The 13,534-nt window shown below is 31.8% G+C and overlaps 1 protein-coding gene across 5 annotated transcripts in view; it reads left to right on the forward strand.

The window, feature by feature from the left end:
- The window catches only part of NECTIN3 (nectin cell adhesion molecule 3), a 101,776-nt gene that overhangs the window by 46,148 nt on the left and 42,094 nt on the right, over positions 1–13,534 (forward strand). Inside the window, exon 6 of one of the 5 annotated variants that reach the window (XM_039856815.1) lies at positions 7,346–10,384. The exons of the other annotated variants lie outside the window; for them this stretch is intronic. Within the exon in view, the coding sequence (XP_039712749.1) occupies positions 7,346–7,926 (581 nt within the window). The 3' untranslated portion in view covers positions 7,927–10,384. Of the gene's footprint in view, positions 1–7,345; positions 10,385–13,534 lie in introns of those variants that run through there. 5 annotated transcript variants of the gene reach the window in all.

Raw genomic sequence — 13,534 nt, forward strand, 5'->3', positions numbered from 1 at the left:
TATGACTTACATTGGCCTATTTCTTTTTTTCCCTGGCTTTATTAGAATATAATAGGCAATTTGTTGCTCATATTTACATTGTACAATTCAGTGAGTTTTTTTTAATTATAGTTGGCATACAATAATATATTAGTTTCAGTTGTACAGTGTAGTGATTAGAGGTCTATATAACTCACAGAGTGATGACCCCACTAAATCAATTCCCCTTCTTCCCCCTTAGGTATTAATTACAACATTGTTAACTATTTTCCCTATGCTACACTTTATATCTATCTCCATGTCTATTTTGTAACTATCCATTTGTACTTCTTAATCCCTTTGCCCTTTATCACTGTCCCCCCAACCCCCGTCCCATCTAGTAGCCCTCAAAATATTCTCTGTATCTATGATTTTCTCTTTTTGTCATTGTGGTATTTGTTGTTCTCTATCTGACTTACTTCCTTCAGTGCAATACCCTCTAGGTCCATCGAGGCAATATCTTTTTCCATCCCCTTCCTTTTAGTCTGCGTGTGTCTTAATCTGAAGTGAGTCTCTTGTAGGCAGCATGTGTAGGGGTCTTGTTTTCTTATCCATTCAACCACCTTATCTTTTGGTTGGAGTCCTTAATTCTTTTCTATTTGAGGTAGTTGTTGATATGAATGTAGTTATTACCATTCTTTATTCATGTTTTTGATACATGTTTTCTTCTTAAGTCTCTTCAACATTTCCTATGATAATGGCTTGATGTTGATAAATTCTTTTAGCTTATTTTTGTCTGGGAGGTTCTTTATCTGTCCTTCGACTCTAAATGATGGCTTTGCTGGATAAAGTACTCTTGGTTGTAGATCTTGGGTTTTCATCACATTGAATATTTTGTGTCAAGCCCTTCTGTCCTGTATAATTTCTTTTAAGAAATCAACTGCCAGTCCTATGGGAGCTCCCTTGTAGGTAACTAACTGCTTTTCTCTTGCTGCTTTTAAGATTCTCTCTTTGTATTTAACCTTTGGAATTTTAATTATAATGTGTCTTGGTATGGGTTCATCTCTTTGTGTTCATCTTTTTTGGGACTCTGAGCTTCCTGGGGTTGTATGTCTATTTCCTTCACCCGGTGAGAGAAGTTTTCCATCATTATTTTTCCAAATAGCTCTTCAAATTCTTGTTCCTCTTCAGGTACTCCTATGACCCAGATGTTTCTTCATTTAATTTTGTCCCATAGGCTTCTTATTATTATAGTCTTGGCTTCTTTTTTCTTGCTGTTCTGATTGAGTGCTCTTGGCTTCCCTGTCCTCTGTATTGGCAGTTTGTTCACTTGGTAGTTTATCCACTCTGTTGATTCGCTCTGATATACTGTCCATCTCAGATAATGTATTCTGCATTTCCGACTTGGTTTTTATAATTTCCATTTCCATTTTTATGTTTTTTATCTCTTTGTTAAAGTTCTCACTGAATTCATCTACACTTCCCTTAAGTTCATTGAGCATCTTTATAACCAGTGTTTTGAACTTTGCATCTGCGAGATTGCTTGACTCCGTTATTATTGGATCTCTGTTCTTTCATATGGTTTCTGCTTCTCTGTCTTCCCATTTTGGCTGCTTTTTTGGCTGTGTTTCTGTTTCTGTTTCTATGTACTAAGTAAAGCTCCTAAGTCTTGCAGTCTTATTAGTATGGCTTTGTGTAGTAGGTGTCCAGTGGCACAGTCCTGAGAGGGGTTTGGCTACAGGCCAAGTTTAGCCCCAGCTTGTGCTCCTCTGGGGCCACCTGTTAAAATTCAGCAAGCAATCCACAGATGCTGTGCTTATAGTTGCCTCAAGAGGTCACACCACAAATCAAGGCCAGCTGCCTCCAGTGTGAGTCTTGGAGTTGGCTCTGCTAGAATCATCTGACTTGCTGAGGATACAGCTGTTTGTGGCTTGGGCGGGACCACCCAGGTTGGGGGAGGCAGAGTTTCAGGGAATCCTCCATGCTCAGTGACCTATGGTGGCGCTATGTCTGCACAATGGGATGGGTGAGGGCTCAACAGAGGGGCAATGGGTACTGCCAGCACTTCTGCCTGGGAGAAAGCCTTGCCTCTGGCCCTTGCTCCAACACCTCAGTATCCCTCTATGAGTCCCTGGTGGCCCCTAAGCAGTCAACCTGGTGCTGATACTCAGAGCGAGCAAGTCTGTCACTGCGAAAGTCGGCCCCCAGACATGGCCCCTTTAAGAGACATCCAGCTGCAGCTGCAGTAGCCTCTGTCCCACTTAACTGCTCAGGACGGGGCAGCCTTGCATCTTTGCCCACTCTTACCTTCTACCATTGCAGGTTGATTGCTTATTTCTCTCCCTAGTTATAGGGCTTCTGTTCATCTAGATCCCAGATGACTCTGATTGCTATTTGCTCTGTGTTTCTGTCTCAACTTTGATATGGTCACAAGAGGGATGAACAAAGCCTCTATCAACCAACCATGCCGTTTTTTCCCTGACCAGGAAATTCATATTTAAAATGTATTTACTTAAGAATTGCTTACTTTTTGTTTCTGTTGTACAAAATTTGATATGGGATATTACTTGTAAATCTTAGGCTCAATGTGTTATAATTATGTCGTTTAAATATCCAGATTTAATTTGGGCATTCTTATATATACTGATTCCATTGGCGATATCCTAAATTCACGTCTTTTGGCATCCTGGATCCACTTCCCTAGTATCCCTGACTTGTGCGTCCAACTGCCTGTTTATGATCATTAATCCTATGTAGAAGTATAAATAGGCATTTATAATTTCACATTCAAAACGAAGATCCTGATTTTTCTCTTGCCCCTTGCCACTAAACCTCTTCCTCCAATAGTCTTTTTCCTTTCAGTTATCAGTGACTCCACCCTTACATTTTCTGAGAGTATAATCCTTAATACTTACCCTTGATTATGATTTTTTTCTCATACCCCACCCAATTCATTAATAAATTGATGTCAGCTCTCCCATTATGTTATACACAAAACCTTACCAGTTCTCCACTTCTAATATTCTGGTTTAAGCCATCAGCTCTTACTTCACTATTAGAACAGCCATTTAATCTTCATACTTTCAATCAGTTATCAAATAAACAGCCAGAATGATCCTTTTAAAGGGCATGTCAGATCATGTCACTCCTCTCATCCAAACCTTCCGTGGACTTCCCATTTTACTTACAGTGAAAATGAAATCTTTACAGTGACTTATGATTCTGTACACGTTCTAGATTATCTCTCTGACCTCATCTCTTATTATATCCCTTGCTCACTTGATTTCATTCACACGCCTTCTTGATGTTCTTTGCAAACAACAGGAATATTTCTTCCTCATAGTCTTTGCATTTGCTGTTTGAACAGCCTTGAGTGCTCATCAAATATCCTCATAGCTCTTTTTCTCTTTTCCTTTAGGTCTTCGCTCAAATATTACTTTCATGACTATATTTAAAACTGAAACTTCTCTCTTCTCATTCCTATGTTCTGTCTTCCCTCTCTGCCTTATTTTTCTTTACCATACTTGTTGCCATATGACACTACATACTTTACTTATATTCTTGTCTCTCTTTATCCCAACTAGAACACAAATCCTAAGAGGGCAAGATTTTTATCTGCTTTAATCACTACTATAGTCTCATTATCTACAGTAATATTTAGCACATACTGGTGTTCAGTAAACTTTTGTTGCATGGATGAATAAATTTGAGAAGAACACAATCAGGAAAATATTTAAAATCCCAAATTGACTTTTATGTAACCTATTTTCTTTGACAAGGTATCTAATGTAACACTAGTGATAAACTTTACACATTTTTGATCATCCTCTACTAAGTCTTATGAGAAGGGAAATCATTTTGAGTAAATTTGAAAAATCACCATTAATTACTACTAAGGACTTTAGAAAAAGATAGTATTATATGAAATGGTTTTCTTCAAGTAATCACCAAGAATTAGATTTTACTTTTCAGAGTCTTTAATGCAGTATACTATACTAAGTTTAGTTAACTCCTCTGAAGCTTCTTGGAGCAAATATCTTAGGTAAAATATTGCCTTTCTAAAATGACTAGTAAAGCCTAGTAGGTTTTTTATCAGAATAAAAGGTCATAATTCACATGGAGTAAATGATCAGACATTTAATCTTTTTCATTGTAAGTTATACGTACCCCTTTTTGCTCCAGGAAAATTTTTTTACCTCTATTAAAATTGATATTTAAAAATTTCAGAAATGATTTTTTTAAATACTTGTAAAAAGAATGTATCTGATGACCAGAAACTAAAAGTTCTACTCAGAACAGAGTAGTGTTAGCAGCCCTGAGAGAAATTGTTCATAATTTTATTATACATTTTCCCACATTGAGAAGCATAAGATTTTGGACAAGCAGTGATTCAAGATTGTAATATTTGACTTCAGTTATTACTCATGGGAGTACAGTGGCACTTTGTTCAATATTGACTGCTTAAAATTGTGTTTTTCTAGTTGTTTTTGGCTCATTCTTCCCATTACCTCTTCTCTTTGAGAACAGGAACCAAAATGTTATATATCTCATAAGTTCCCTCATAACTAAAACTCAAGGCATATTCCTATGCAAATCTTGACTTTCAAACCATACTGATTTTAGGATCCAGACATTATCAAACTTAAGAATCCACACATTCTTTGCAATCTTTGAACTTTAAAATTCATAGATTTTGTTTATTTAGACAATTCATATAAAGTCTAAAAGAAAAAGCTCAATTTAATTTTTTAAAATATACTTTAATTTTTAAATGCTAAAATATACTTTAAAGCTACAGCGGTATTACTGGACTATTTTCTTAATTGGCAGAAATCATTAATTTGAAAAAGAAACTTAAGAAGTTCTTTATTTAGGTGTGGAGAATTCATTCTACTAGTTCATTACATTTGTTATATGCTCATTTATCACATGTCCAGCAAAGAATATTAAAAAAAAATGTCTAACTGAAAAATCAAGGAATGTTGTGGGGAAAGATTTTAAATCATGATAAATAAGCAGCTGTTAGTGATTACAAAATACTAGCCCTGCCTCCTTACACAAATTGGGATTCTCGCTGTAATTATCTTAGATGAGGGAAGGCATTAGAAAACATGAATAAATGTCTTATATGCACTGTCATACATCCATTGCTTAAAATACAAAAAAAAGTATTAACAGTAGTCCCTCTTTCATAGAATCATATTAATATTGAGGCTATGCTATGTTTAACACTGGTTGAGGAGAGGGTGGTAAATTAAAAAGTTTCTTGCTGACAAATAATAAGAATTTTAAATAGGTTTTTTTGAGGATACTCTTTTTTTAGTTAGATTTTCTGAAAGGTGTATTTTGTTAATTCTTTCTTAGGCAGATATCCATCTGTGTTTGCATAAAGAATATTGCAAATAGAAATGTCAGTGATTTTTTTCTTTTAGGACACTTGGCAAAAATGTTTAGTTATATATCATACTTTTTGAGAACTCATTTGTATACAGTGTTCTGAGAAAAATAGCATTTCATTAGGAGCTATTAAAAACTTAAAATTTTATGTACACAAAAATGTGTAGATTATAAATAATTACTTAGGTGATTTGTACTTTTGTTTAAACATGCCAATGCAAGTTTATCGTAATACTTTTCCTTTGGGGCTCTCTGTAAAGATGACATTTAACACTTAAAATTTGACTTTTTCATTAGTCTTCTCCCCCTCAGAAAATACATGAGTTGTCTTATAAATTATTAATTTTCAGTCTATTTTTTAAATATCTTGATTCTGTGAAGTTGAATTATATGAGGTTTTACTATAATAATAGAAATGATCCTACAATTCCACAACTTTTTTTTTTCATTAAATTTGTTCAGCTAGTGAACATATTCTCACAAATTAAAACTCTTCCTTTGACTCACTTGCATATAGTATGATAACTAATATTCACTTCAAGATGCTTTACAGGATTGCCTATTATATTGGTTTAAACTCATAGGAAATTAGTTGTACTGTACTTATTAAATTTTATACTGTACTTGCTAAATTTTTACCACGTTCTGTACATATGGCATTCCGTGATGAAACCCGTTTCTGTAAGTATTTTTCTTTAGCTTGTAATTTTAGAATAACTTACCCCATGTAGATTTAGTACTCTTCTAACAATCATTTTTCAAAAGCTGTATCAATACCACTCATTTAAAATTTAATTATAGGAGATTACCATTTGAGTCACTTATTTTTATCAGTGAAGAAATTCAAGATTTTTACCTCATTTGTTCTTCAAACTCTAGAGTTTTGTGTAACATGACCTACAAATACCACTTAATTGATAATTAACCAATCTTTAATTTTTACTGTTTACGTTTAGTTGCTTTTTAATATTAATGGCTATTTACTCTGTAATCTAATTGCAGTGCACAGGACCATTTGCATCTAATATTTAAATATTAGAATGTTCTCTCTAAAATATTAGCTACTCTTTTTGAGACTACATCCTAAAGTAATGTCACATTAAATTTTGCAGATTTGGTTGAAGTCCCTCAATTTCCTAAATGTTCACATATTTTACCCATGAGGTATAGACATGATGATGACATTTTTATAATATTTTATAGTTTATAACATGTTTTTACTTTGTCATTGTCTATTAGTCTCATTTGATAATAGCCCATTTGGTGAACACTGTTTAAACATGCTTTTTATTTTTTTAATTACTAAATAATGATATATACTACATATGTCCTCTTTAAAAATTGAAGAATTCTCTTTATTTAAGAAAAATATTTTTGAGAGAATTATTAAACCAACAGCTTATACTGTGGCCACTTACCAAGATTCTATAGTTTTTCATTCTTTTATAGATAAATTCATATCTTACAAAAAAACTATATTAAATAAAAATGGATATTAAGAAAACATACTTTAATTTTCCATTATTTCATTTATTTCCTTGTGATACTGGCTAAGAAAGTGTACATTTGAATTATTTTAATTTTTTGGTATGATAATTCTTAAGCCAGCTGTACATAGGACACTTAAGTAATGCTCTTCCTTTAAAACACACACACACACATACACACACACACACACAAACACACAGTGTATTTCTTTGAGTACAATATCATGCTTAATTTTGGAATAGCATAATTTAAGGTTTACACCAGAGATAATTTTTAATTCCTTTTACTTTATTGGTGACTGACTAAGTGTCAGTTTTGTTATTTTTTAAAAATATAAGTACCATGACATTCTAATTTTAAATCTAAGAATGAAAAACTATTGTTACTATGAATATATTATATTATTCATTAACTGTTCTGTCTTTTCAACTTGCTGCTGAATCAGCCTTCATTGACATTCTTTGCCTTTCTGTGTCTTGTCTATCTTTACTGTTTCCATTAGATCCTCCTACTACTACCACCCTTCAGCCTACAATTCAGTGGCATCCCTCAACTGCTGACATCGAGGATCTAGCAACAGAACCCAAAAAATTGCCCTTCCCATTGTCAACTTTGGCAACAATTAAGGATGATACAATTGGTACAATCATTGCTAGTGTAGTGGGTGGGGCTCTCTTCGTAATACTTGTAAGTGTTTTGGCTGGAATATTCTGCTATAGGAGAAGACGGACGTTTCGTGGAGATTACTTTGCCAAGAACTACATTCCACCATCAGATATGCAAAAAGAATCACAAATAGATGTTCTTCAACAAGATGAGCTTGATTCTTACCCAGACAGTGTAAAAAAAGAAAACAAAAATCCAGTGAACAATCTAATACGGAAAGACTATTTAGAAGAGCCTGAAAAAACGCAGTGGAACAATGTAGAAAATCTCAGTAGGTTTGAAAGACCAATGGATTATTACGAAGATCTAAAAATGGGAATGAAGTTCGTCAGTGATGAACATTATGATGAAAATGAAGATGACTTAGTTTCACATGTAGATGGTTCCGTAATTTCCAGGAGGGAGTGGTATGTTTAGCAACCACTAAATGTGACTTAACTATGTACAATGTTTCATTCATACTAGTTGATCATTTTCAGATTGTTCATACTTTTTCTTGAGGAAGAATAAGCTTTTTCAACTTGATTTTCAAGCTTACTTTTTATATTCTAATTTGACAAATGAAAATGTAAAATCTGGGTTCAATGTATCTGAGCTGCTTTACAATTTTTTTTCAATGCTGTACTACTGTCTCAAGATTTAAATTTTAATGCAGAGTACTTTATTGGTCTGAGGCACACAGGTAAGAAGAAATGTCAACATAAAATGTATGACTTTTTTATATAAAAATTAAAAAAAGGAAATAACTTGGCATTGTGTATTAAAAGTTTATCTAAGATTATAATCTCAAGTATAATGTTTTATCAGTCATATACCTCTCAAAATTTATCACCACTACATGAGACATCAAAATTGACTGTAAAACTAATTCAAGAAATGTTTATATATATATTTTTAGTATATAAAAAAAATTCAGCCTGATAAAACACTTTTCTTTTCAAACATTATTTTCTAAGTTTCTATACAAATGAAATCTTTACCTCTGCATTTTAATGAGCCTTTCTGTAATTACTGTAGAGTGGCTTTTCAAAGATATTTTGTTGCACTAAAGCTGTGGTAGTAAACTCAGTGAACGCGATGTGTGGAAGAACATAATTAGCTGCTCAATATTTTTGTCCAAAATACATACAGGCGTAATAAAAACATGCCTTTTAAACACCATAATTATTATAATGTTTTTCATCTCTGGAGGATAATTCTTATGTAGTTATGTGAACATGGATTTTGGTACAGTAGGTAATAGTTTTGTTTTAATGCTTTATGTTTTGAATATAAGAATAATAATGAAAAGATGGGACACAGTTAAATATAATACAGAGAGGGTATTTCAGTGTATGGATAAATATGGGTAAACTATCATTGGCATGCCAGTTTTAGAAATGAGATATTTCAGCCAAGAATCTATACAAAGAATATTCTAGACCATGTTATTTTAGTCATTTGATATTGATGTTGTTCAGACGGGTAAATATACAGAAAAAAAATTAGAATAAACTTGGAAATTTGAGATTTAACAAGAAAAATCTGAGTTATAGAACCAGTCACTTAACACTTGCTGATGGATACTGGCAAACCATCTCTTTTTTTCTCCTAACTGTATGTATTTCAAGATTTTTGTTTTTTCCAATTAAAACTGGAAACATCATGAGGTTTTTTATTGTTTCATTTTTGTTACATAATTCATTAAGTATATTCTTTCCAGAAATCATGTATCTTGGGAAAAAATTGTTACCTAAATCTTCAGATGTGGATTTTCTTTGTGAGGTAAATTGCTTTCACAATGGAGTCCTGTAATAACAACTACTTTGAAGCCCAAAGAATACATTTGTCTGTTGATTCATTTGAAAAAAGGACTGTATAGAATTGCCTTAGGTATTTTGCCAGGGATTTGAAGTGGAAGTTAGTAGGAGAATCATAAATTAAATAAATATTTTGTTAATAAAAAAGCAAAGCAGGTATGTTTTTTACCCTCCCAATTACTGTCCTTCCAATTCTTGTCAAATCTAAAAAAAAGGTTTTATAATGCAAAGTTACAACATGTTCATACAATTTTGCAAGTAGTGAAGGTTTTATTCTAAATGATTATAACCCAGTTTTCTTTATTTTAACTAGCAGTATATTCTGGAAATTAAAAACCTACTTTATATTTCTTCTCAAACACTTAATATAAGGCTGTGCTGTCAGTTAAGGATACAGTTAAGTTTACTGAAACCTTGTTTAAAATATCTGGTTTTAAGTATAATTAACCATTGATACACAAATTTTAAGACTCTTTGGTCCAAGTCATTGGAAGAAAAACTTTCTTGATTAGTACTGTGTGATTGAAGTGACTTTTTTTTTTTTTAATCAACAGTGATAAGGCTACAGGAAAGATGGATCTAAAGTTTCTTACCATGGAAAATGTAAATTTGTGGCTTTTTAAAACAAAATTTCATCTTTAAAACAATGATTTGCAATGCTATATGAATCTGAGCAATCACATTTACAGTACTGACAATCTCAACTTGAGTATAATTTGAAGGGAATTAGCAATGTATTTCAAAACCTGCAATTCAAAAATAAAAATATCTGGTGATTATGAACTTCCTATTATATTGTGGCCATTGTGCAGTTAGGGTTTTGTGTGTGTGTGTGTGTTGCTTTGTGTTTGGCTGGAGAGGGTGACATGGAAAACTGCAAGTGAGTATTTGATATATTCTGTATTCTTAATCCAAATTATTTGGCAAGCTAAAAGATTTCAAAATTTTAAGACTCTGATACTGATGCTTAAGACTTTCTGAAGCATTACACTGTTTATTTGAGCTTTATGTATGTTTACATAGAGACTTGTTTATAAACATGAATAGTTGTATAAAATAAACACTTGTTAAATTAATGTTTGAATATCAGTGATGTACACAGCTAATTGATAAGAATATATGAAAATCCTCTCAGAAAAGATGAAAGAATTTTGGCCATGTTTATATTTATTTATTTCATAGTTTTTGAATTGGTATTTTATTTTTGTATTCATTTTAGCTTTTTCTTTCACACTGGTTAAAATATTTCAATAATATAATGGAGTTAAATGCAGCTCTTATTTTTTCCTGCCATTTTTATTAAAATACATTGAAACTTTAATAGGCTTAGGGTTAACTTTAGAAAGTGATGTTTGAGAAGTACTTTATAGTTGAAAGATTTAGTATTTTACCATGTGCCTAAAAAGTTTCTATTTGATAAGTCTAAAACGATTAAGGTTTTCAGTAGTAAGCTCTACTTATTTAAAATTGCTTCTGATAGTCATAGATAGGAAAGTTTTATAAAGATAATGCTGGCTAAATGTTCAGCATAAGGGGCTCTAGGAAGTACAATGTATAAGTGTAAAAACAGATTAATGTAGAAATTTATATGTAAAAACATCTAATTTGAGTGGGTTTTGGTAACTTCTACAAAAACAAAATATATGAACAAGTAAAAAGTTGTGATATGTAGAAGTAATCAATGTAAAATACAAGAAAAGAAGTGCCCAAATTGAATTTTTAATTCTAATAGGGGAATGAATTAAAGATTGTTTTTTCTATTTATTTGTTGATTAGAAAAGTATCATCCAAAAGAAGTTTCTTTCTCAATTTTTGGTGTATTGGGTTTGATCGAATTTTAATTTGTACCAGTAATTTTTTTCTTCATTTTTTTTTTCCAAGTTACTTATTAGATGATAGGCCCAATAGCCATGCAACAAATCTTTAAAAGTTATTTTTTAATTCTTTAGAGGCACATTTCTATAACAAGCCTATGGCTCTGTATTACCTTCTTTGTCCTTATTATATTTGCTGGAGTGAGAGAGGGGTGTGTGTGTGTGTGTGTAACTTCGTTTCCCTTTAATGATGTTTTGTGAGATTTAAACACCTGTTTTGTTTCTTTTCCCAAATAAGGCTATATCAGTTAAGTTCAGTTCAGTTCAAGGGAACATTTAAGTTGGTATGTTAGCTATTATAAACTTTGCTTTTAATTATTTAATTTCCATCTCATGTTTATACATCGTGAATAACATTCTCCAGAATTATGAATTATCTTGTTTCCTGGCTCTAGCAGTCTTTAAATGTTTACGATGTGACTTTGAGATAAGTCACATTTTATAGACTGACTTTCAGTTTGGAATTAACACATTTCATAAGATTATTATATAAGTTGACATTTAGTGTTTTTCACTTATTGCTTGTGAGCTACTTTGGTTTGAAATGCCATTGTTTCTAATTGTAATCACCTTCCTGTTTTCTAACTGATGACCTGATGTTTAAAATTATAATACATTTTTTTCTAAACTTTATTTTAGAACAAGCAGCAGTTTTTTTAATAACATACATTTTGACTGAATTAGATTTGTTTTCTGAATTAGGTTTTATTTCTCTATCAAAAATTCATGTATGCAAGAATCTTTGTAATAGTGTACACAGTATAAAATTTTTCTATGTTTTTAAAATGCTTTCTGTTTTCTATTCCAGTAAGTCGTACATTTTTTTTTTTTGGTAGTGATAAATTTCCATCAAGAGCTAGAAACCAAATATTGATTAGAAAAGATTTTTCTGTATATACCCTCAGAGGTCATTTATTTTCTTGAACTTTGGTGATAGTTACCATGTTCATTTCAATTCATATGGATAAAACTCGATTTAATTTTGGTATGCCTTTTAGTTAATAGCTGCTGTTTATTCTGGATGGGTGCTATGGATGATGCAGAGTGAAAGTGACTTTAAGAGAATAACTTTAAAATACTAATTTGCTTAAATGCATAATATTTCTATATAGACATGATACCTAATTCATAGAAATATCTCAGGGAAAACCTAGACTTTAAAGGATGGTTTGATTTAAAAGCCAGAGGTAACTAGATATAGAGGCCTTAGCCTCCCTTTTTAAAAAATATTTTTTTATGTAAAGTTATACAAAAGTAGGATAAAATAATGCAGTGAACCTTCATGTACCTACTTCAAATGATCAATTCATGGTCAGTCTTGTTTGATTTAAACTACCCATGTAATCCCTCCTGCCATTAGTTAATCTGTAAATATATCAGTATGTAGTTCCTTTTTCTAAAAGGAACACTTAGAAAAAGTAACCACAGATTCAGTATTACACCAGAAAATTTCTTAATATCAAGTATCCAGTGAGAGTTCAAATACCTAATCACATATTTTTGCAGATTTAATTAGTATGCACATATGACCCATGCATTGTACTTGGTGGAACTGTCTTTTAATCTCCACATGCCAATCTCTCTATTCCCTCATTTTCCCCTTGCAATTTTTTGAAAGAATGACTTCGTTTGTCCTACAATTTCCTAGTTTGGATTGTACCAATTGCACCTCTTTATTTTCTATATAATTGACAGATCTAGAGCTTTGATAAGATTAAAGTTTAATTTGCGGGGCAAGATTACTTCTATCAGAAGGCACATAATGCCTGCTTTTCTTTTGCTATTAGCAGCCATTTGATGCTCAAAGCCTAACAGGGAATCTACTTAATATCTAGGTCTATTAACTATTCTTTTACCATACCATGTTCTTTGATGATGAATAATGATGTCCATGCCGCTGTCTTTATGAAATCTCTTTCTTCCCTTTTCCACATTGGGAAATCCATCCATTTTCAAGGTTCTGTTTAAATGATAGCTTTATGAAACTTTCCCCTTTAGAATTAATAACTGCTGCCCATATTCTTTTATATCAACATATCTATCATAACTTCATTATTTTAGTTTTTACCTATCTTCTCTAGATCAGTGGTCTCAAACTTCTTTCTGTTGGCCAAAAATTAGCATATATATTTATATGTATAAGTTTATAAATTATATGTGCTACTATAGAAATTTGCTCTGCATTATAAGATATTCAAAAATGGAAATTTTGATATCTGATGAAATATTTTAAAATATTAATTTTTTCACTAATGCAATATTTGGGGAAACAATGTGCTTCATTTTAAAAGTTAACTTTTTTTTCACTAAAGCATTTTAATAAAATGTGGTAAAAAATAATGTAAAAAATAC

Source organism: Pteropus medius, unplaced genomic scaffold (genome assembly GCF_902729225.1).
Source record: "Pteropus medius unplaced genomic scaffold, Ma_sr-lr_union100, whole genome shotgun sequence".
Taxonomy (NCBI): domain Eukaryota; kingdom Metazoa; phylum Chordata; class Mammalia; order Chiroptera; family Pteropodidae; genus Pteropus; species Pteropus medius.